General features: G+C 37.0%; 2 protein-coding genes across 2 annotated transcripts; both read right to left on the reverse strand.

Annotated features, from left to right (window-relative positions):
- Window positions 1-258: 258 nt before the first annotated feature.
- On the reverse strand, window positions 259-936 carry LOC104241995 (uncharacterized). The gene has a single exon (XM_009796969.1). It carries the CDS (start codon window positions 934-936, stop codon window positions 259-261), a length of 678 nt encoding a protein of 225 aa, XP_009795271.1.
- A 1,048-nt stretch (window positions 937-1,984) lies between these two features.
- On the reverse strand, window positions 1,985-10,887 carry LOC104241994 (UDP-N-acetylglucosamine transporter UGNT1-like). The gene is made up of 10 exons (XM_009796968.2): window positions 10,638-10,887; window positions 8,070-8,146; window positions 4,858-5,019; window positions 4,619-4,752; window positions 4,361-4,491; window positions 4,224-4,268; window positions 4,036-4,133; window positions 2,872-2,979; window positions 2,318-2,374; window positions 1,985-2,236 (listed from the first exon to the last, which is right to left on the reverse strand). The coding sequence occupies exons 1-10, from the start codon at window positions 10,831-10,833 to the stop codon at window positions 2,162-2,164; spliced, it is 1,083 nt and encodes a 360-aa protein (XP_009795270.1). The 5' UTR covers window positions 10,834-10,887; the 3' UTR covers window positions 1,985-2,161.
- Between the last annotated feature and the right edge of the window lie 8,656 nt (window positions 10,888-19,543).

The following is a 19,543-nucleotide window of genomic DNA, read 5'->3' on the forward strand; positions in this document are numbered from 1 at the left end:
CTTGTCCAGTGAGGCTATGGAGTTCCTGGTAGTGTAAGTGGATTTTCGTGCGAACTCCACAGTTGTCTTTAACTGAGTAGGAGATGATGTTTCCTCCATAGATGTAGAAACAACCGAGGTACAATATTGTTTAATATGCCCAAAATGTCCACAAAGCATGCATATTAAGTTTAAGCCTTCATACTGAATTGTTTGTCTATGGTGACCTATATTCACATGGGTTTTCAAAGGCTTTTCCAGCGGTACTTCGATACATATTCATGCGTATCTTCCCCTAGAAGTAGACGAAGTGCAAGAATCGATCTTTAGTAGTTTACCCAGTTTTGACCCAACTCTTTGGAGAATTTCCAAATCATAGAATTTAGTAGGAAGCTCAGGAAGCCTCATCCACAAAGCTGAGTACATGAGTTGAGTAGAAGATGCTATAAATTTTGGCTCCCACCTACGGACAGATAGAAAATGGTTCAAAATGAACCAAGGACCACCATATAGTGATGTCATCATATTCTCTTCTTTTTTAAACTTTATAAGAAAAAAATCAAATCCTAGATCAATTAGAGACAGTTCCTCAGTCGGCTTCCAAAGGTTAATGAGCTTGTTTCTCAGAATATGATGTGCAATCTTACGTCCAAACAGTTTTATTATAACTGAATATTTCCAAGGTTCGTATAAACGCGATTTATCATTCGCACTGATGGGAATAAAGTTATCATCGTTGTCAGCCTGTAGGAGGAGTTCGTCAGTTAAGATAGCATCAGAGGTTATGTTACTAAGATTTTCTGGATTTGGTGAAAGGTGTTTATCAAGTAATAGGGTTTGTAGGAAGGTTTTTGGTTGAGAAGTTGTGTTTATATCATCTATTTGCATAGATCCTATATCAGGTGGTTCAACTCGCTGTTGTTGTTGATCTGGCATTTGGGATTGCTGTGGATTCATGTTATGAGTAGGTGATAATATCACAGGGTAAGTGAAGGTACTTTAGAAGACAGTTTGGCAAACAGAGGAAAAAAACGAGAGTATTTACATTGGTGTATTTTTACCTTTCTTGTTAAACGGTTCACAAATGAATTTAAGTTATATATAATGAAATTATAATTTTTTTGCACTATCAATGCAATAAACCCAATTATATCAAGTTATTCTTCTATTTTTTAAGTTACCATATCAGACTTGCTATAATGAGTTACATGTTATTGCGGATCAGAAGGGGAGCCTTGGCGTAACTGGTAAAGTTGTTGCCATGTGACCAGGAGGTCATGGGTTCGAGCCATGGAAACAGCCTCTTGCAGAAATACAGGGTAAGGCGGGTGCGTATGATAGACCCTTAGTGGTCTGGCCTTTTCCCTGACCCCACGTATAGCGGGAGTTTGGTGCACCAGGCTGTTCTTTTTTATGTTATTGCAGATCAATTTAACATGATGCGGTGGCGGATCTAGAGTATTGTTACTGGTTTTCGAAAACCCTGTAAGTTTTGCATTACGTTATATTTCAATTAAGAAATCCACTAAATATTTAAAAATATTTAATTGTGAACCAAGTTATTATTATATATTAATTTGAGATTACGGTAGGAACCCATAAACTTTATGGATCCGCCTCTGACATGATAGTGTAAGAAAAACTTAGTTAGTGCTTAGAACTTAAACTCAATTAAAATGACTTCACATTCAATTTAGTTCCCTTTTTTCTTTTATTTACTATTGTACATCATCCTGTTGAGAATTATTTGTTGATTAATCTCTCAAATCTGTTAAAGTCCCTTGGTGTTCTCAAACCTGCTGCAACTGGAGAGTTTGACACATTTTCATGCAAATTGAGTTTACTTCAGCCAAAAGATAGAGAAATTGATGTTAATTGCGGCATTTCCAGGCTCAAGTATTGGGCAAATACAAGTTATATTGTTTCGCAATATGGTTGAAAATTATAGATCTACCGTTAACAGAATCGGAGTCAGAATTTTATGTTTATGAGTTCGAGATTCTAATCGTTTTAAATTATTGGGTTCTAAATTAATAATTTTTATATATTTAATAAAAAATTTAAGACAAATACAAGGTTCGAACCAAAGCTATTAGATTCGATTGAACCCTCCTGACACTCTAGCTCCGCCCCTCATAGTTAAGTTTCCTCCAAGTAAAGATGATGAACATCATTCAGGCAGCTAAATGCCTTTGAGTTTACAATAAGCATACAATCCAGATCCCATAAAGCCAACACATTGGCCAACAACATTCAACTGTCATTAAGAAAATGGTAATATATATCAGTAATTGTATAAACTAATAGTAAATTATTGAAGTGTATTGATTATACTAACCAGATCAAATGGAAGTTCTCTGAATACTATCCAGCCGAATCCAACAGTAAAAAAGTCCTGCATATGAAGTCATTAGTTGTTACAAAAAAGCACATATGAAAAAATCAACCAAAAAGAAAAACTAATCTAAAGGGGCTTTGTTCATTTTCAATTCTAATAATTGAAAGAATGTATATTTTTTAACTGTGCACAAAACATCCAACATTCACGCAGGGAGGGGGAAAGGGCCGCACCCTAAGGGGTGTGATGTAGACAGACTACCCTAATGCAAGCATTAGTGGCTGCTGCATTCACGTAGGGTCCAAGGAAGGGCCGCGCCCTAAGGGGTGTGATGTAGACAACCTACACTAATGCAAGCATTAATGACTGCTACATTCACGCAGGGTCCAGGGAAGGGCTGTACCTAAGGGGTGTGATGTAGACAGACTACCCTAATGCAAGCATTAGTGGCTGCTTCCACGGCTCGAACCCGTGACCTATAGGTCACACAGAGACAACTTTACCGTCGCTTCAAGACTGCATACCTTTCATAAAGGCATTAAGATATTACACACCTTGAGATTTCCGCAGATTGTTTGTGTTAGTGCTGAATTGATAGTTGTATTTAGGAATACACAATAGTTCAATAAGAAAGCCAGAACACATGATAGAAAAATCACAGCCTGCAAAGATATGAAGCAAGGAATTCAGTTAGAACATTAATATTCATTCACTGTTTCTGTGCAAATCAAGAAGCTAAGTTCTATTGGCTCAAGAAAATGAACAGAAAGAAAGGCAGAACACATTTAGTGAGTAACAAGAAAAGCTTATGTTATACTTCAGCTCATGCTAACAAACTTTTCCAACAACGGCGGAGCCAGGATTTGAAGTTTATGAGTTTGGGATTCTGGTCCTTTTAAGTTAATGAGTTCTAGATTAATAATTTGTACATATTTAATGATTTTCTTATGACAAATACAGAATTTGGACAAAAGCTAGTGAGTTTAGCCGAATCCGTAACCACTGTCTTCCAGCAACCCTAGTGCTAGATCTATCCTCACATAGGTATGGACAATGAAGTTATGTTCATAATTCATGATAATGTGATGTTAATTCCTCTTGAAAGTAACTAGCAAATCTCTCTTCATGTGATTTAAATCCTCTTGGAAGTTACTACCAAATCTTTCTTCCTGTGATTTTCTTTCTTCAAGGTAGCTTCTCTATAGAACTTCTCAAACAAGACATAAGTAGTGGCTAATATCCACATTTTCCATTTGCCAATGGCGGAACTACAAGTATTTCATGAAAGTGAGAACACCATAACCGCATATGAAGGGCGTATTCGCTTCGTTAAAGATTAAAGGGGGAGACAGACAGAAGAAAAAATATAAGTTAAATTAGAACAGAGTGACAGCAGCAAAATTTAGAACTACTAGTAATGTTTACAACTGTCGTAGCAGTAAAGTGCATGTTTTCCAAGTTAAGGATGATACACTTGACAGATGAATTTGGCATTTGGGTGCGGCCCTTTCCCGAACGCGGGATGCCTTGTGCACCGGGCTACTCTTTTTTTAGTGTTTATTTTAGATCAAATTTTAGTTACATTAGTCAATAGACATTTTATCAAGAATTACGAACAGCAAAGACGATTACATCTTGAAGTATCTACGTTAAAGCTAAAGAAACAAGACATTAGCCAGCACAGAACTATTATACAGAGATTTTATTAAAATAAGTACCTGAAAGCCAGCAGTATACAAATATGGAAAATTTGTCGTAGCTTCTAAGTCGCCTCTGAACGCTGTCCAAAGTAGCAAAATTGGTGTACATATTATACCTGCAGAGAGTCTCACATTGTCAAATCAGGCAGATTGATGTCCTTATCGATCCGTTACATACAGTCAATATAATGGTAGCATTTTCTTACCATTACACCACATCAGGCCAAAGCTGTTAAGGCCACTGGATTCTCCTAAATTGGATAATAGAAACATATAAAAAAAGTTGTCGATGAAATTCATAAAGAGACATCGCAGAAGAAATAAAGCAAAAAACTAAAAATACCAATGTTAGCTATACAAGCCAAGTATACTGCTGTAGTTATGTTGGAGACGAGAACGATAGTATAACTGTAGTAGTCAAACGATAGGTCTCGAGCTCCAGCAACAAACGCGCCAAGTATGATAATTCCTACACTGATGAGACCCTTGTAAGTGTTTTCATAAAGACACCAAATTAAAATACTATGTAATAACTAGGTACATTTCTTTATATCTGTGTATATATATGAAAAAGGAAGCTATAGCTAGAATGATTTCTCACCATGTAACAACATACGATGAATGTTTTTTCCCTGTCAAAAAATACTCTGCTAACATTGTGAAAAAAACAGTTGTTCGTCTCAAAGTGGTATACATAGGGACGCTAATTCCACGAATAGATTCCATAGAGACCAGCTGTCAGCGAAAAGAAAAAATTGCAGATTTTACTTAAGAAACAACTGAAAAGCTAAGAAGAAACACTACACAATAAGAAGATCAACAAGAGGAATTAATACTTACCATGTAAAGCAAATATGATAACGCGACAGGAGTACAATGAAGTACTGTCTTAAATGGTACAAGGTTTGTCGTGTGCTTAACCACAGTATGTGAATCCTGAACCGTGAAAGATATAAATTTCCAGCGTCTCAAAGCATAGAGAATCAAACTTGAACTTAGCATCTGCACATTGAATTGAAAAATTGCTTTACCTTACAAGCGTGAAATTATCAAATCTTGCTTTCCTACAAAATCAGTGTCGTTCAACTAAATATAGTTCCGATTTTAGCAGTATCTTAGTATAGTGAGCAATGTACACTGCAGTTCAACGATTCAAAACGGGAAGAATTTTGGATCAAGAAAATTGTATGACTAGACTAATTAAGGTGCACAATGCCTTTCAAGATCATGTTTGCAACACGTTGTTAGAAGGAAAGCCTGACGCACTAAGCTCCTGCTATGCACGGGTCTGGGGAAGGGCCGGAACACAAGAGTCTATTATATGCAGCCTTACCCTACATTTTTGCAAGAGCTGTTTCCACGGCTCGAACCCGTGATCTCCTGGTCACATGACAGCAACTTTACTAGTTACGCCAAGACTCCCCTTCTTGCTAACACGATGTTATTCAAGCCAAAAATACCCCAATGCATAAGACACACACACACACTCTAAGATTTACATAGAAATGATTATCACCAGGAGGCTGAAAGAGCTAAATCTATCATTTCTGCGACACGAGCTCATAATCTAAAGTCAAATATGTTAGTTAGAATGTGAAGAATCTAGTTGTCCAAAACGCTTAAATTGGTAAGACAGAAAGTACTATGTGACGAATTGTCAAGTGAGTTACTGGCAACAATCCCTACTACAAAAACAGGAACTAGCGACAAATAAATAGAAAAATCTGTTACTAATCTGATTTAGCAACGGATTAGTGACAGATTATCAAGAAATTCTATTAGCTACCAACGATTTAGCGACAGATCAGCGACGGAGTTCGTAGTATATTTTTTCTCTTTTTTTTTCTTTTTTTTTTTTTTGTAGTGAATACAAGATAGATAACTTAGTCAAGCATGTATAGCAGATAACAGAACCAGACTTCAGTTCAAGTAGGTAAAATATGCAGAAAGAAACTTCCACATTTCTGTTGAAGAGAAAGCACACACAAAGATAACATAAAAGACATATTGCTAGCAGAGCTTCGAATCAGTGTGATGCATGGTATAGATAATTGTTAGAAGTCCATCAGTTTGATTTTTTGCCTATATCTAAGTTTTGTATTTTACTTTAAACCTTTGCTTCAAAATAGTTCTTTATTCCCCCCCCCCCAACTCAACCCCTGAAGGCATTAGCAAGATATTTATCCTTGTTTAGGCAAAACGTTGCCGATGATCTTTCGGAAACAGCCTCTCTATCCCCTAAGGTAGGGGGTAGGGGTAAGGTCTGCGTATACACTATTTTCATGAGACCCCACTTGTGGGTACTGAGTTATTGTTGTTGTTTAGGCTAAATGTTAAAAGGTAATCCACCTTTGATAAGTATTTTAGGACTTTAATTTTCACTTAACAATGAAAACATGAATCAAAACTGATTTAAGTTACAGAACTGAAGAACCATGATATTTTGCCAAGTTGATATAAGCCCCACAATTTTGGAAAAGGATAGTGCATATGTACATGGCTGCTGTATGCAACAATAATGTTAAGTTAATTTCTTATTAAGTTTCAATGATGACAAATTCTAATTGTTCTATTTCGCAGAAGTCATCAAAAAGGAAAAGGAAATCAGTTGTTAAAATCAATAGATCTATAGAAGGAACCAAAAAGGCTGCTGATCTACTCAACTTCAATCAAGGCAATCAGTATTCAAATGAAGAAGTTATTGCCGTATTCAGCTCCTCAATTAAAGCTCAGTCAAGGGATTGACTCTCTCGTAAATGAAGGCTGTGACAAAGGAAAGTCACGATTGAATCCGTTCTTTCCTAAAGAGCAGAATTCGAAGAGGCACCCCTTGGGTCAAATCCTTTTCAAAGATCTCGTGTCTCTATTTCTGGTTAAGATATCAACGGCTATTTTTCATCTTCTATAAGAAGGCTGCTTAGCTCAAAAGGAAGACTTGCACAACTACATACATTGTCTTCTAAGTCTCCCTACTTCTTAGCCTAAACACTGTAATCTAAAGTTTATCAGTGTCTCAAAAGATAGGAAAAAGTTAGAACAAAAAAGAGAGTTGTGTGTTGTAATTCTTTCAAGATATAAAAAGGAACCCTTGTGACCCAAGGAAAACTGGATGTAAGTACCTCACCGGTACCGAACCAGTATAAAATTGTTGTGTGTCTTTCTCTATTTAGTTACTGTCATTTTACTTTCGCTCTCAATTTAGTCAACTAAAATCACCGTTAGTCGACTAAGTTTTTAAGTTTTTCGGATTCACTGAGTACTGTACTTCGTTGGTGGTGAACGAATCAAAACCATCCCTGTTGTAATTCTTTCAAGATATAAAAAGGAACCCAAGGGAAACTGGATGTAAGTACCGAACCAGTATAAAATTGCTGTGTGTCTTTCTCTATTTAGTTACTGTCACTTTACTTCTGCTCTCAATTTAGTCAACTAAAATCACCGTTAGTCGACTAAGTTTTTAACAGGCCACAATCCCCCCCCCCCCCTTATACCTTCAAATAGCGCAAAACTTTTCTTTATACCATTTTTCCCTATGTTGCTCGGATACAGGTGTGGCCACTCGCTGCAGGTGTGGATCTAGAAGTCCGAACTTAAATGTTAGGATTGGGGGATAAGAATAGGAGTATGAAGTAGTGGTATTAAGATGCAGCAAATAAATATATATTACGACTTACATAAATATACATTTTTAAAGCTAGTATGATTAAATTTTAAAGTGTTCTAGTACTTTATTGATTATACATATGATATAAACTCAAAATCAAACCAAATTGGCCATAGGCGTAGTAAAACCACTAAAATTAGGTTGAGCAAATCCAGAGCAAGATCCCAACCAACACCCAAATCGTCTCGGATGATCAACACATGTGTGCAACGAGAATTTTGAATGATTTGAGCAACATAGTTTTCCCCTAAATACCTATTGACGTAATACCTAACCAACATTTTTATGCAATTTTTTTATTAAACTTTAATTAACATGATAGATACCCAACCAACGTACTGGGAAATCAGTACAAATCATCTGAATAAATCTAACATAAGGTAGTTACCTGAAAAAGTGTGATCACGTTTGCGCATGGAAATTTATAAGATGAAAGAGCTGCCTTATTGAACATGACCAAGAGAACTGCCAAAAATTGCACATATATAAAAAAATTGTATAATAAAAGAAAATGAAGCATTGTCGTAGACTCTTAGTGTTCCCAAAAGATCAAATACAATTCTTTGCACATTTTTGAGAATGGTAGTTTATTCACAAAGATTTCGAATGTTACCTAGCTAGTGATTACGTCGCATATATTCATTGCAAATTTAAAGAAGTCAGAGAATTAAACCCTCCTCCTACCTAGTACTCCCCTCCCCCCGCGAACAAAAAAAAAAAAAAAAAAAAGAAGAAGAAAAAATATGATTAAATCCATAAGGTGATGCTTGTCGTCATAACAATGTTCGATTACAAATTTGCCATGCATCATGTTCAAAGAACTCGGTAAATAATATGCCCGTCACTCTATCCTTCTCCACTTAAATATCAAGTCTGCGGCAGAATGCAAACCTGTAACGTGCGCCCAACCACTAGATTAAAGTCTTGGGGCCATGTATCATATATTATACGGAAAATGTCCAAAAATATCCTTAAACTATTCGAAATAGCTCAAAAATATCCTTCATTTGTTTTTGATGCCAAAAATATCCCTGCCGTCTCTATTTTGACCCAAAAATGCCCCTAAGCCGTTAGTTTTGCTATTAAAGCTGACATGGCAGTCCAACTTGGTTAGAATTGCTTATATGGTCGTCCACCTAAGCAATCCATATGCGAAAATTATTTTTTCGAAAATTTTATTTATCCAAATTTTTTTAATAAAATATAAAATCAATATTTATTCTGAAAAAGTAAAAAAAAATTGAAAAAAATATTTATTTCGGAATTTTTTAATTAAAATACAAAATCAACACTTATTCCAAAAAAAGTAAAAAATTTACAAAAAAATATTCTTGATTGGGGTTTATGATTTGATTTAAAAACTCCATTGTTCTCTTTTGTGAATTTATGATTAATTTGTGAATTTCGGAGTTATGTCTTTGAATGCTTTTGAATCTAGTAATAGCGTAGTTATGTCTTGGAACATTATCCCAGTATGATTTCAACCCCATTCTTTAGCTCCAAAAAAAAAAAATAACACACAACGTTTACAAGAAAAAATTAAAACTTTATTATTACAACAACAAAGACACTGATTTCTTAATCCTAAACAAGTTGGGGTCAGTTATATGAATTCTCGATATCTATAATCATAAATTCACAAAAGAGAATAATGGAGTTTTTAATCAAATCATAAACCCCAATCAAGAATAATTTTTTTGTAAATTTTTTACTTTTTTTTCAGAATAAGTGTTGATTTTGTATTTTAATTAAAAAATTACGAAATAAATATTTTTTTTTCGAAATTTTTTACTTTTTCAGAATAAATGTTGATTTTGTATTTTATTAAAAGATTCTGGAAAAATAAAATTTCCGAAAAAATAATTTTCACATATGGATTGCTTAGTGGACGACCATGTAAGCAATTCTAACCCAGTTGGACTGCCATGTCAGCTTCAATGGCAAAGCTAACGATTTAGGGGTATTTTTGGGCCAAAACATAAACGGCAGGGATATTTTTGCCATAAAAAACAAACGAAAGTTATTTTTGAGCTATTTCGAATAGTTCCTAAGATATTTTTGGACCTTTTCCGTATATTATATATTAGCAAATTTTTGTTGTGCATGTGCTAACTTTTGACAAGGAAAAGAGATATACTATCACAAATAGGCTGATTATAAACGTTCCATTAAACATAAAGGAGAAGAAATTCATAGTCTTAAGACTAAGGAGATTTTAATATATTTCTTTTTCTTCTCCTTTGACATAAAGATTTTTAGAGATATACAATCCTTTGTAAAATACTTTAAACCCATAACTAAATTCCCGGAAGAGCCGAGCCTTGAAACAATAATAAAGTTGTATTTGTATGACCTATAAATCACAGTTTCGAGTCGTGGAAGTAGCCACTAATATTTGTATTAGGAGTAGGCTGTCCACATCACATCCTTTTGGGTGCGACCCTTCCTCGGACCCTACGTAAATACGGAATGTTTTGTGTACCGCACTTCCCTGTCCATAACTAAATACTGGGAAGGGGAGCCTGGGAACAACTATAAAATTATCACGGTGTGACCTAATCAGGGGTTCGAGCTATAGAAGTAGCCACTAATATTTGCATTAGGGCAGAGGCGGATCCAGAATTTTAAGCTTATGGTTCCTATAACAATCTCAAGTTAATCTACATGAAGACTGGACCAACGTACTGGGTTCCAAACTAAATATTCTTATACTTTTAGTAAATTTTTTAGTATAAATACAGGGTTTATGTAAAAGTTACTGGGTTCACGGGAACCCGTACCCTTTGCTCTACATCCGCCCCTGCATTAGGGTATTGCTATCTACATCATACCCTTTGGGATACTTAGACCTGCGTGAATGCAGGATGGCACCGGGGTTGATATGCCCATAACTAAATCCTGGAATATACATGCAAGAATCCAAGAGTAGAGAAGATGAAAAAGAAAATAGACTAACCAGCACAAGCCATGTAACAGATGGCAACATAAACACCTTTTTTGGTCATGGCCGCAGGGCTTCTCTTGCCAAACACCGGCAAGTTTTGTGATTCAGTACTCTTTGATGATTCCATGGATACCATTGTTGAGTGAGAATAGAAGTTGAAAAAAGAAAAGCAGAAAGTGATTGAGAGAATTGAGACTTCAGTTGGCATTACTTAAAATGGAGGAATATCGCTTTTTCAATAGAAAAAAGGTAATTATGGAGGGATGTTTTTGACTTTGTGAATAGAAAACTATCTGAGATGTATTTTCCGGACTCTGCATAAATACTATGCGCGAAGATTTAGACAATTATGTAACATGTAAACCTATAGTTTTTTTTTTGCAAAACTAGGTATTTTATGTAGGAATTATTTGTGACTCCTATGCTCTTAAAATATTAAATGGTGCACTTGATTAAATATTAAGTTATTTACCCAAAGAAGAGGGATCAACTTTTACTAGATATTTGTTTTCAGTTTTTAATAGTGCACTGTGCACCCATGCTTGCACGAGTGGTCTTTTTTATTTCAAACTAAAGGAGACAAAATTTAATAGTGCATTAAAAAAAAAGTTCATATGGTGTAAATAATCGAAAATTTGTCTGCAAAAACTACAATTCATTTAATTTTTAAAGGTGAAATTTCTCAACTAAATTAATGGGATAAAATCTATATACTAAATCATAACATACAAAAATCGGAATTTTTTGATATAGAGCATTTTATTTTATTTTAGTGGACTTATTTTATACTAATTCGAATTAGTCAAGACTAGTTAATTTTGAATATTGAATAATTAAATTTAAAAAAAAATAAGAGAAGTAAGTGGCACTTCCTGTAAAGTGAGGGCCCACTTAGATATTTGCCAGCCAGAGATTCTATTATTTTGGACTCTTCTTGTTTTGGTGTTATAATCAAATACAGATAATTGCTAATTGCCACCATCAAATTTGGCATTTTCCCTATTGGGTTTGGCCTTGTGTTCTTTTCCACTCGCAAGTGTGAGCTTCCTAGGCTTCTAAAAAGTAAAGGCTAGTCTAAAGTTTTACTCCTGTTATTTTAGTTCTGTGGTTGTCTTTTTCATCATGTGCGTAACTGAATATAAAAATATCGTGAATAAAGTACAATTCAGTTAGTGGCTCATCTATGGCTCAATTATGGGTTAATGTTGCTTTGTAATTAAAAGAATGGAGGGGAGGCTTGGAGCACCGGTAAAATTGTCTATGTGTGACTTATAGGTCATGAGTTTGAGCCGTGAAAGCAGTCATTACTACTTGCATAAGGATAAACTGTGTACATCATTTCCCTTGAGTGTGGCCCTCCCATCGGACTCTAATACCGCCATTAAAAAATGGAGGGGAGGTTTGGAGCAACGGTAAAGTTGTCTCTGTATGACATATAGCTCATGAGTTCGAACCGCAAAAGCAGTCACTAATACTTGCATTAGGGTAAACTGTGTACATCGTTCTCCTTGAGTGCGACCCTCTCCCTGTGTGAACGCGGGATACCTTGTGTACTGGGCTGACATGTTATTAAAAAAATGTATTTTTTTAAACAGATTGAAACAACTTTGTCACAAAATTAATTGTTGAGAGTCTATTTACTTGTTGAAGGGGAGCCTTGACATAACTAGTAAAATTGCTGCTATGTGATCAGGAGGTCACTGGTTCAGCCGTGAAAATAGTCTCTTGCAAAAATGCAGGGTAAGGCTACGTACGATAGACCCTTGTGGTTCAGCTCTTCCCCAGACCCCGCACATAGCGGAAGCTTAGTGCACCAAGATGCTCTTTTTCTCTATTTACTTGTTGAGAGTGCAAACAAAGTCTTACATTAATACCTGAAAAGATTGAATGTATACATATACGATTTAGGGATTTCTTTAACGGTGGACTGCAATGATCTCTATGTTGGAGATGATGTTTGTTTTCTAGATTTTTTCTTGGTGTCTATAGTGATGTTCTTACCTTATAATCCTGTTGTACATCAGTAAACCACTTAATAATAATTTTGGTATTTTCAAATATCTTAAATAAGGGTACCGTTTCTATTGCAAGTAAAATGCAATTTGGAATATGATTTCATGTCCCACCGCCCACGAACACGTTTAGTCCTTTATATAAAGTTGTTTTCATTATTTGTTTATCTAGTATATATATCTTATTAAAAAAATATTGTGTTTGTTATAAATATACTATATTATGGATATTCATTTAGTACTCCGTTGTAAATAAGTTTTCTCAAGAAGCTTATTCATATGGGACTCCGCTGTAAATATGTTTATCTATTTAGTATTCTATTGGAAATAAGCCTCCTGAAGAAGCTTATCACTTCGGTACTCCGTTGTGGATAAATATTATCCCCAGTAAAAGATTATCCATACCTGATACAATAAGTTATCCTTTCGATATTCTGTTATGGAAACATTACCCTCAATAGAAAATTATCCATATCTGGTATAATAAGCTCATTCTTTCGGTACTCCGTTATAGATAAATATTATCATCGGTAGAAGATTATCTATACCTGATACAATAAGTTTATCCTTTCGGTACTCCATTATGGATAAGCATTACCCCCAGTAGAAGATTATCCATACTCTACAATATTATGCATACACAGCTACGAAATACGTCGTAGCTAAACACAATAATTTCCGTGGCTAAACACTTTAGCTACAATAATAGTTTTCGTAGCATCCGTAGTTAGAAGTAGCGTAACTAAAATTTAGCTACAAACTCTAACATTTCGTGTTTTGCTACAAGAATTTTTCTGATGTAGCTATATTAATAAAATATTTTGCCACGAAGAATATATATTTATAGCTGATGATTTTATTCTTTTGCCAAGATGAATCAATTTTGTAGCTATCTTCTGCTTTAGCCACAAAGGGATATACAGTGGCAAAAAATATTATTTATTTAGCCACAAAATTCAAATATGTAGTTGTGCTCACATATTAGATTGGTATTATAGTATTTATAATTAGCTACCAATCCATAAATCCATAGCTATAAATCGTCAAAATATCTCGATTAGATTTTTTTAATTATGTTTTATTTAGTGACTCAATTTTTATTATATTTTATTTTTATTTATAAAAAATAGTTTATTAGAGATAATAAATTTTTCTGTCCTATAAGTTGCTATTTTTCTTTTTTTCTTTTTTACCTCACCAAATATTTTTTAAAATTTCAAATATTCCATATTATCAAAACATAGAAACACACAATAATAAATTTTGAATATCACTTTAATATTCAAATTGACATCTAAATAGTTTCAAAAATTAATTCTAAAATATACAATCATCTATCTAAAGTAGAATCAGTTATTGAACTATAATCTATAAAGTTCTGAAGGGTTCCACATCAAAATAAAACTAAGTGCTAAGTGTTTGATCTGGGGACTGAAGATGTTGCCACCAGATGGGATGAAGTAATTTCACTCTTTGCATCAAAGCTGAATCCTTGATCTTCTTGCAATCAATAGATTAAAATGTACCACGTAAATTCAAAAGAAACACTAATTAGCAACAAAGAACGAGTGAACCAAAAGAAACATTAATACTAAGAAATTTGACTTGTAAAAATGCTAGAAGAACGTTCAAAGAGAGAAAAATTATGTGTAGATAATTCTTTTACAAGAAGTTTTAGCATATAACAAGAGCGAAAAATTCAAAGCGACAAGACAAGAAAACAAACCTGTAAGCTTTTTTTATAAATTTTTGAAAGAATTTTCATCTCATTTTTGTAATGTCTTTTTGACGAACATATGGCTCCTTCCAATATTACATTATAATCTTCAAGGTTCCACTCATTACCTATCACAATACGGCACAATATCTATCAAACTGTTAGAATATAAATCCACAAAATTCAACTCAAATAGGTGTATGGTGATTGAGAAATCCTAAAATGTATATATATATAAATATTCCTGAAAAGAAAGAAGGCATCGGGCTATATAGCGAGTGATTCCCTTGATTTACTTCGTTCACGTGAAGAGAGAAAGGTATTGTTAATTGTTAAAGAAGGAAATGGGAAAAATGTGATGACCCAAAAGGTCATCGCTTGCTATTAAACTAAATTTTGTGTCACTGAGGCCTTAAAAACTTCATTTATCATCACCTCGATTTGTGTGCGCAGTCCGGGCGCGTAGCCGGAAAGCTTATATGTGAAAATCAGTGAAAAATGATAAGTTTTGACTGTAAAATGAATAAATTTGACTTCGGTAAATATTTTGGGTAAACGGACCCGAACCCGTAATTTGACGGTCCCGGAGGGTCCAGAGGAAAATATGGGACTTGGGCGTATGCCCGAAATCGAATTCTGAGGTTCCAAGCTCGAGAAATGAATTTTTAAAGAAAATTATTTTCTGAAATTGTTTAAAGGAATTTGAAATGAAATTTGATCAGAACATGATGGTATCGGGCCCGTATTTTGGTTTCGGTGCTCGGTGCAGGTCTTATATATGATTTAAGACGATAATGTGAAATTTGGAGAAAAACGGATGTCATTTGACGTGATTCGGACCTAAATTGCAAAAGTTGATGTTTTACGAAGTTTGAGAAAAATTCTTAGATTTTGAGATTTAATTCGTAGTTATTGAGGTTATTTTGGCGATTTGATCACACGGATAAATTTGTATGATTTCATTAAGTTAGTACATATGTTTGGTTAGGAGCCCCGAAGGCTCGGGTGAGTTTCGGGTAGGTTCTGGGGTGTCTTAGGCTTAAACATGGCTATTGGAAGTTCAGAAAAAGCTGCAGCTCTCTGAACCTGCTAGTGTGGTCCGCACTGGTTTCGTGCTATCCGCACTGGTGGTTGTGCGGTCCGCACAAGTTCACTGGTGACTGTGCGGCCGCAGTTGATTTTGTGCGGTCCGCACAAGGAGTCCGAGAGGCTGTGCGACCGCAGTTGATTTTGTGCGGTCCGCACAGGAGGGACTGAAAGGCGATTTTTCAAATAACCTTTCTTCTCCAAAACATTGGTAAGTGATTTCTAACTCGTTTTCTTCAATCATTAACATCATTTCACATGATTTCAACTCGAAATCAATGATTTTCATGGGGGAAATTGAGTGTTTTAGGTAGAACCTAGGTTTTTCAAAAATTGGGGATTCGGACCTCGATTTGAGGTCCGATTTCAAAACAAATCATATATTTGGGTTCGTGAGGGAATGGGTAATCGGGTTTTGGTTCGAACCTCGAGTTTTGACCATGTGGACCCGGGGGCGATTTTTGACTTCTTGGGTAAAACTTTAGAAAACTCATTTTCATGCATTCCAATTGATTCATTTAGTGATTATTGATGTAATTAAGTAACTTGTGACAAGATACGAGCGAATTGGTGGTGGAATCAAGGGGTAAAGTTATAATTGAATCGTGAATTGTGTTCGTGGCATCGAGGTAAGTATTTGGTCTAACCTTAGCTTGAGGGATTAGGAATTGTGTCCTATTTGCTTCCTGCTTCTTGTTGAGTACGACATATAGGCATGGTGACGGGTATCTATACGTTGGTGTCGAGCATGACCGTGAGTCTTAAATTGATATTTGTTGTGTTCTTAAATGATTCTGCGGATGCTTAATTGGTGATTCCCGATTTTGAGCAAGGATTTAGTTTGTTTTCATGGAAATTACTGTTGATTTAGTATTGGTGTTAACTGAGATGAGCAGGAGTTGAGTTAAGATTGGTTATAGCTGATTCTCCCTTGCCAGGACGTATATACTTTCACTATTGAATCCCCTTGCCGGGATAGTGTAGTTTATTGTTGATCCCTTGCCGGGACTCATGGTATGATTGAGTTTAAGGAATATAAATATATTGGATCAGGTTGCACTCCGCAATAATATTATATATATTGGATCGGGTTGCACGCCACAACAATGTTATATATATTGGATCGGGCTGCACGCCGCAACAATGTTATATATATTGGATCGGGTTGCACGCCGTAACAATGTTATATGGATCGGGTTGCACGCCGCAACAATGTTATTATTACTTTGTTGTAGATTTGAGTAGTTTCTCTCATATTTCTCTTTATTTCTACTGGATTTAATGTGTTCCCCGAAGCATGCACTCCCTCCCATTTAAACTGCTTATTCCTGTTTAGTTTTCGCTGTATATTATATTATTGCACAGATTTATCTAGAGTCTGGTCCTAGCCTCATCACTACCTCGCCCGGGTTAGGCCAGACACTTACCAGCACATGGAATTGATTGTGCTGATGCTATACTCTGCACTCTGTACAGATATCGGAGCAGCACCGGGACAGTAGCACTTGGGGAGCCAGCCTTCAGTCCACAGAAATCCCGAGGTACTCTGCACTCTCTTCATAGACAGTCCGTGAATGTTGTGACACCGGTTTCTGGCTAGAGACGCATGTTGGCATTTCCATATTTATTTTAGGTATTATATAGTCTAAGTCTTCCGCTATTATTTAAATGTTGATCACCTATTATTACAAGTTGTTAAAAAGGACTAAAACGAAAGAGTTAAAATTTTTAAATTTATTGGCTTGCCTAGCTTCTACGAGTAGGCGCCATCACGACTCCCGAGGGTGGGAAATTTTGGGTCGTGACAAGTTGGTATCAGAGCTCTAGATTACATAGGTCTCACAATTCATGGACAAGTTTAGTAGAGTCTGAGGGATCAGTACGAAGACGTCTGTATTTATCCCCAGAGGCTACAGAGTTAGGAAAACTTCACATTTGTTCTCTCTGTCGTACGGTGTCGTTTCTCAATGCTAATTAAATTTCTACTCTGTTCTTTTGAGATGGCGAGAACACGCGCTTCCTCATCCACTGCTCAGCAACCCGAGCCCCTAGCAGCAGCTCCCACAAGGGGCAGAGGGCGAGGCCGAGGCCGTGCTAGAGGCTGAAGTAGGGGAAGAGCTCAGCCCCGAGCAGCAGCAACAGTGGTGGAGCCTCAGGTTGATTTTGACGAGGAGGTTCTAGCCCCAGTAGTTCTGGTGGGCCCAACTCATGTCCCAGAGGGGTTTATTGCTACCCCAGTTCTGGATGCTCTAGTTCGACTAGTAGGCCTCATGGAGAGTGTCACCCGGGCAGGTTTGCTTCCCATAGCACCAGCCATCTCTCAGGCTGGAGGAGGAGCCCAGACTCCTGCTACTCGCACTCTGGATAGGTAGCTCCTCAGATTCAGACTCCAACGGTTCAACCAGTTGGAGTAGTTCAGTCGGGTGTTGTAGCTCAGACTGGTGATGGAGCGGCTATGTCTGCCGATGCTTTGTGGAGACTAGACAGTTTCACCAAGCTCTTCACTACTACTTTCAGTGGTGCATCTACTGAGGATCCCCAGGATTATCTAGACAGCTGTTGTGAGGTTCTCAGGAACATGTGGACTGTTGAGACCAATGGGTCGATTTTGCTACATTTCGCTTGTCTGGATCCACCAAGACCTTGTGGAGAGATTATTGCTTGGCTAAACCAGCTGAATCGCTAGCCTTGACTTGGGAGCAGTTTGCACAACTATTTTTGGAGAAGTTTCTCCCCATTACTCAGAGAGAGGCCTATCGGAGGCAGTTTGAGCATCTCCAACAAGGTTCCATGATTGTTACCCATTATGAGACTAGATTCATCAACTTGGCTCGCCATACTCTTGTCATACTTCCTACTGAGAGAGAGAGGGTGAGGAGGTTTATTGACGGTCTTATTCAGCCGATTCGTCTTCAGATGGCTAGGGAGGCTGGGAGTGAGATTACTTTTTAGGAGGCGGCCAATGTGGCCCGTAGAGTTGAGATGGTCCTGTCATAGAGAAGTAGTCATGGGTTGGACAAGAGGCCCCGTCATTCAGGTAGATTCAGTGGTGCCTCGTCTAGAGGCAGAGATTCGTATGGTAGAGGCCATCCTCCTAGGCCCTTTCAGTCAGCCCTTTAGGTTTCTCACGGTGCTTCAGGTAGCCGTGGTCCGCAGATGCAGTATTCTGATAAGCAGTCCTACAGTGCACCACCAGCCTATCAGTGCACCGCGACTTCAAAGTTTTCGGGGTGGTCATTCAGGTTGCCAAGGTTAGTCTCAGTTTCCTCAGCCGCAACACTCATGTGGATTCTATGAGTGTGGTGAGTATGGTCATATCAGGAGGGCTTGCCCGAGATTGGTAGGTACTCAGTCGCAGCAGCAGGGTCCCCGTACTATGGTTCAGGCACCATGTGTTCCACATCCCGCCCAGCCAGCTAGAGGTGGGGTTAGAGGTGCTAGAGGTGGAGGTAGAGGATTTAGAGATGGATCTTAGACCGCTAGAGTAGGAGGCCAGCCAGCTGCAGGCCGTCCCATATATATAGTCCATGGTGGTGGGGCTCAGCCCCGATATTATGCTCTTCCATCTAGGCCCGAGGCTGAGGCTTCAGATGCGGTTATCACAAGTACTGTTCTGGTTTGTGATAGAGATGCTTCAGTGTTATTTGATCCAGGGTCTACATACTCGTATGTGTCATCTTATTTTGCACTGTACCTGGTCATGCCTAGTGATTCATTAAGTGTTCCTGTTTATGTGTCCACACCGGTGGGTGATTCTATTGTGGTAGATCGAGTCCATCACTCTTGTATAGTTGTGATTGGGGGTCTTGAGACTCGTGTAGATTTGTTGCTTCTAGACATGGTCGATTTCGATGTTATATTGGGGATGGACTGGTTATCACCTTACTATGCTATCTTGGACTGTCATGCCAAGATTGTGACCTTAGCCTTGCTGGGTTTACCCCGTTTAGAGTGGAGAGGGACTCCTGGTTATTCTACCCGTAGTGTTATCTCTTATGTAAAGGCTCGGCGTATGGTCGAGAAGGGGTATTTGGCCTATTTGGCATATGTTTATGATTCTATCGCTGAGGTTCCTTCTATTGATTCTGTGCCTGTTGTTCGCT

This window comes from Nicotiana sylvestris, chromosome 11 (assembly GCF_000393655.2).
Source record: "Nicotiana sylvestris chromosome 11, ASM39365v2, whole genome shotgun sequence".
Taxonomy (NCBI): domain Eukaryota; kingdom Viridiplantae; phylum Streptophyta; class Magnoliopsida; order Solanales; family Solanaceae; genus Nicotiana; species Nicotiana sylvestris.

Bases quoted from the DNA above. Each gene is read 5' to 3' on its own strand.
- LOC104241995 (XM_009796969.1), bottom strand. From the start codon at position 936: ATGAATCCACAGCAATCCCAAATGCCAGATCAACAACAACAGCGAGTT.
- LOC104241994 (XM_009796968.2), bottom strand. From the start codon at position 10,833: ATGCCAACTGAAGTCTCAATTCTCTCAATCACTTTCTGCTTTTCTTTT. The intron at 4,753-4,857 runs GTAAGTATTAAT...TTTCGCTGACAG, and splicing joins TATCATATTTGCTTTACATG to CTGGTCTCTATGGAATCTAT. The intron at 2,375-2,871 runs GTGTGTAATATC...CTTCATATGCAG, and splicing joins CAATCTGCGGAAATCTCAAG to GACTTTTTTACTGTTGGATT.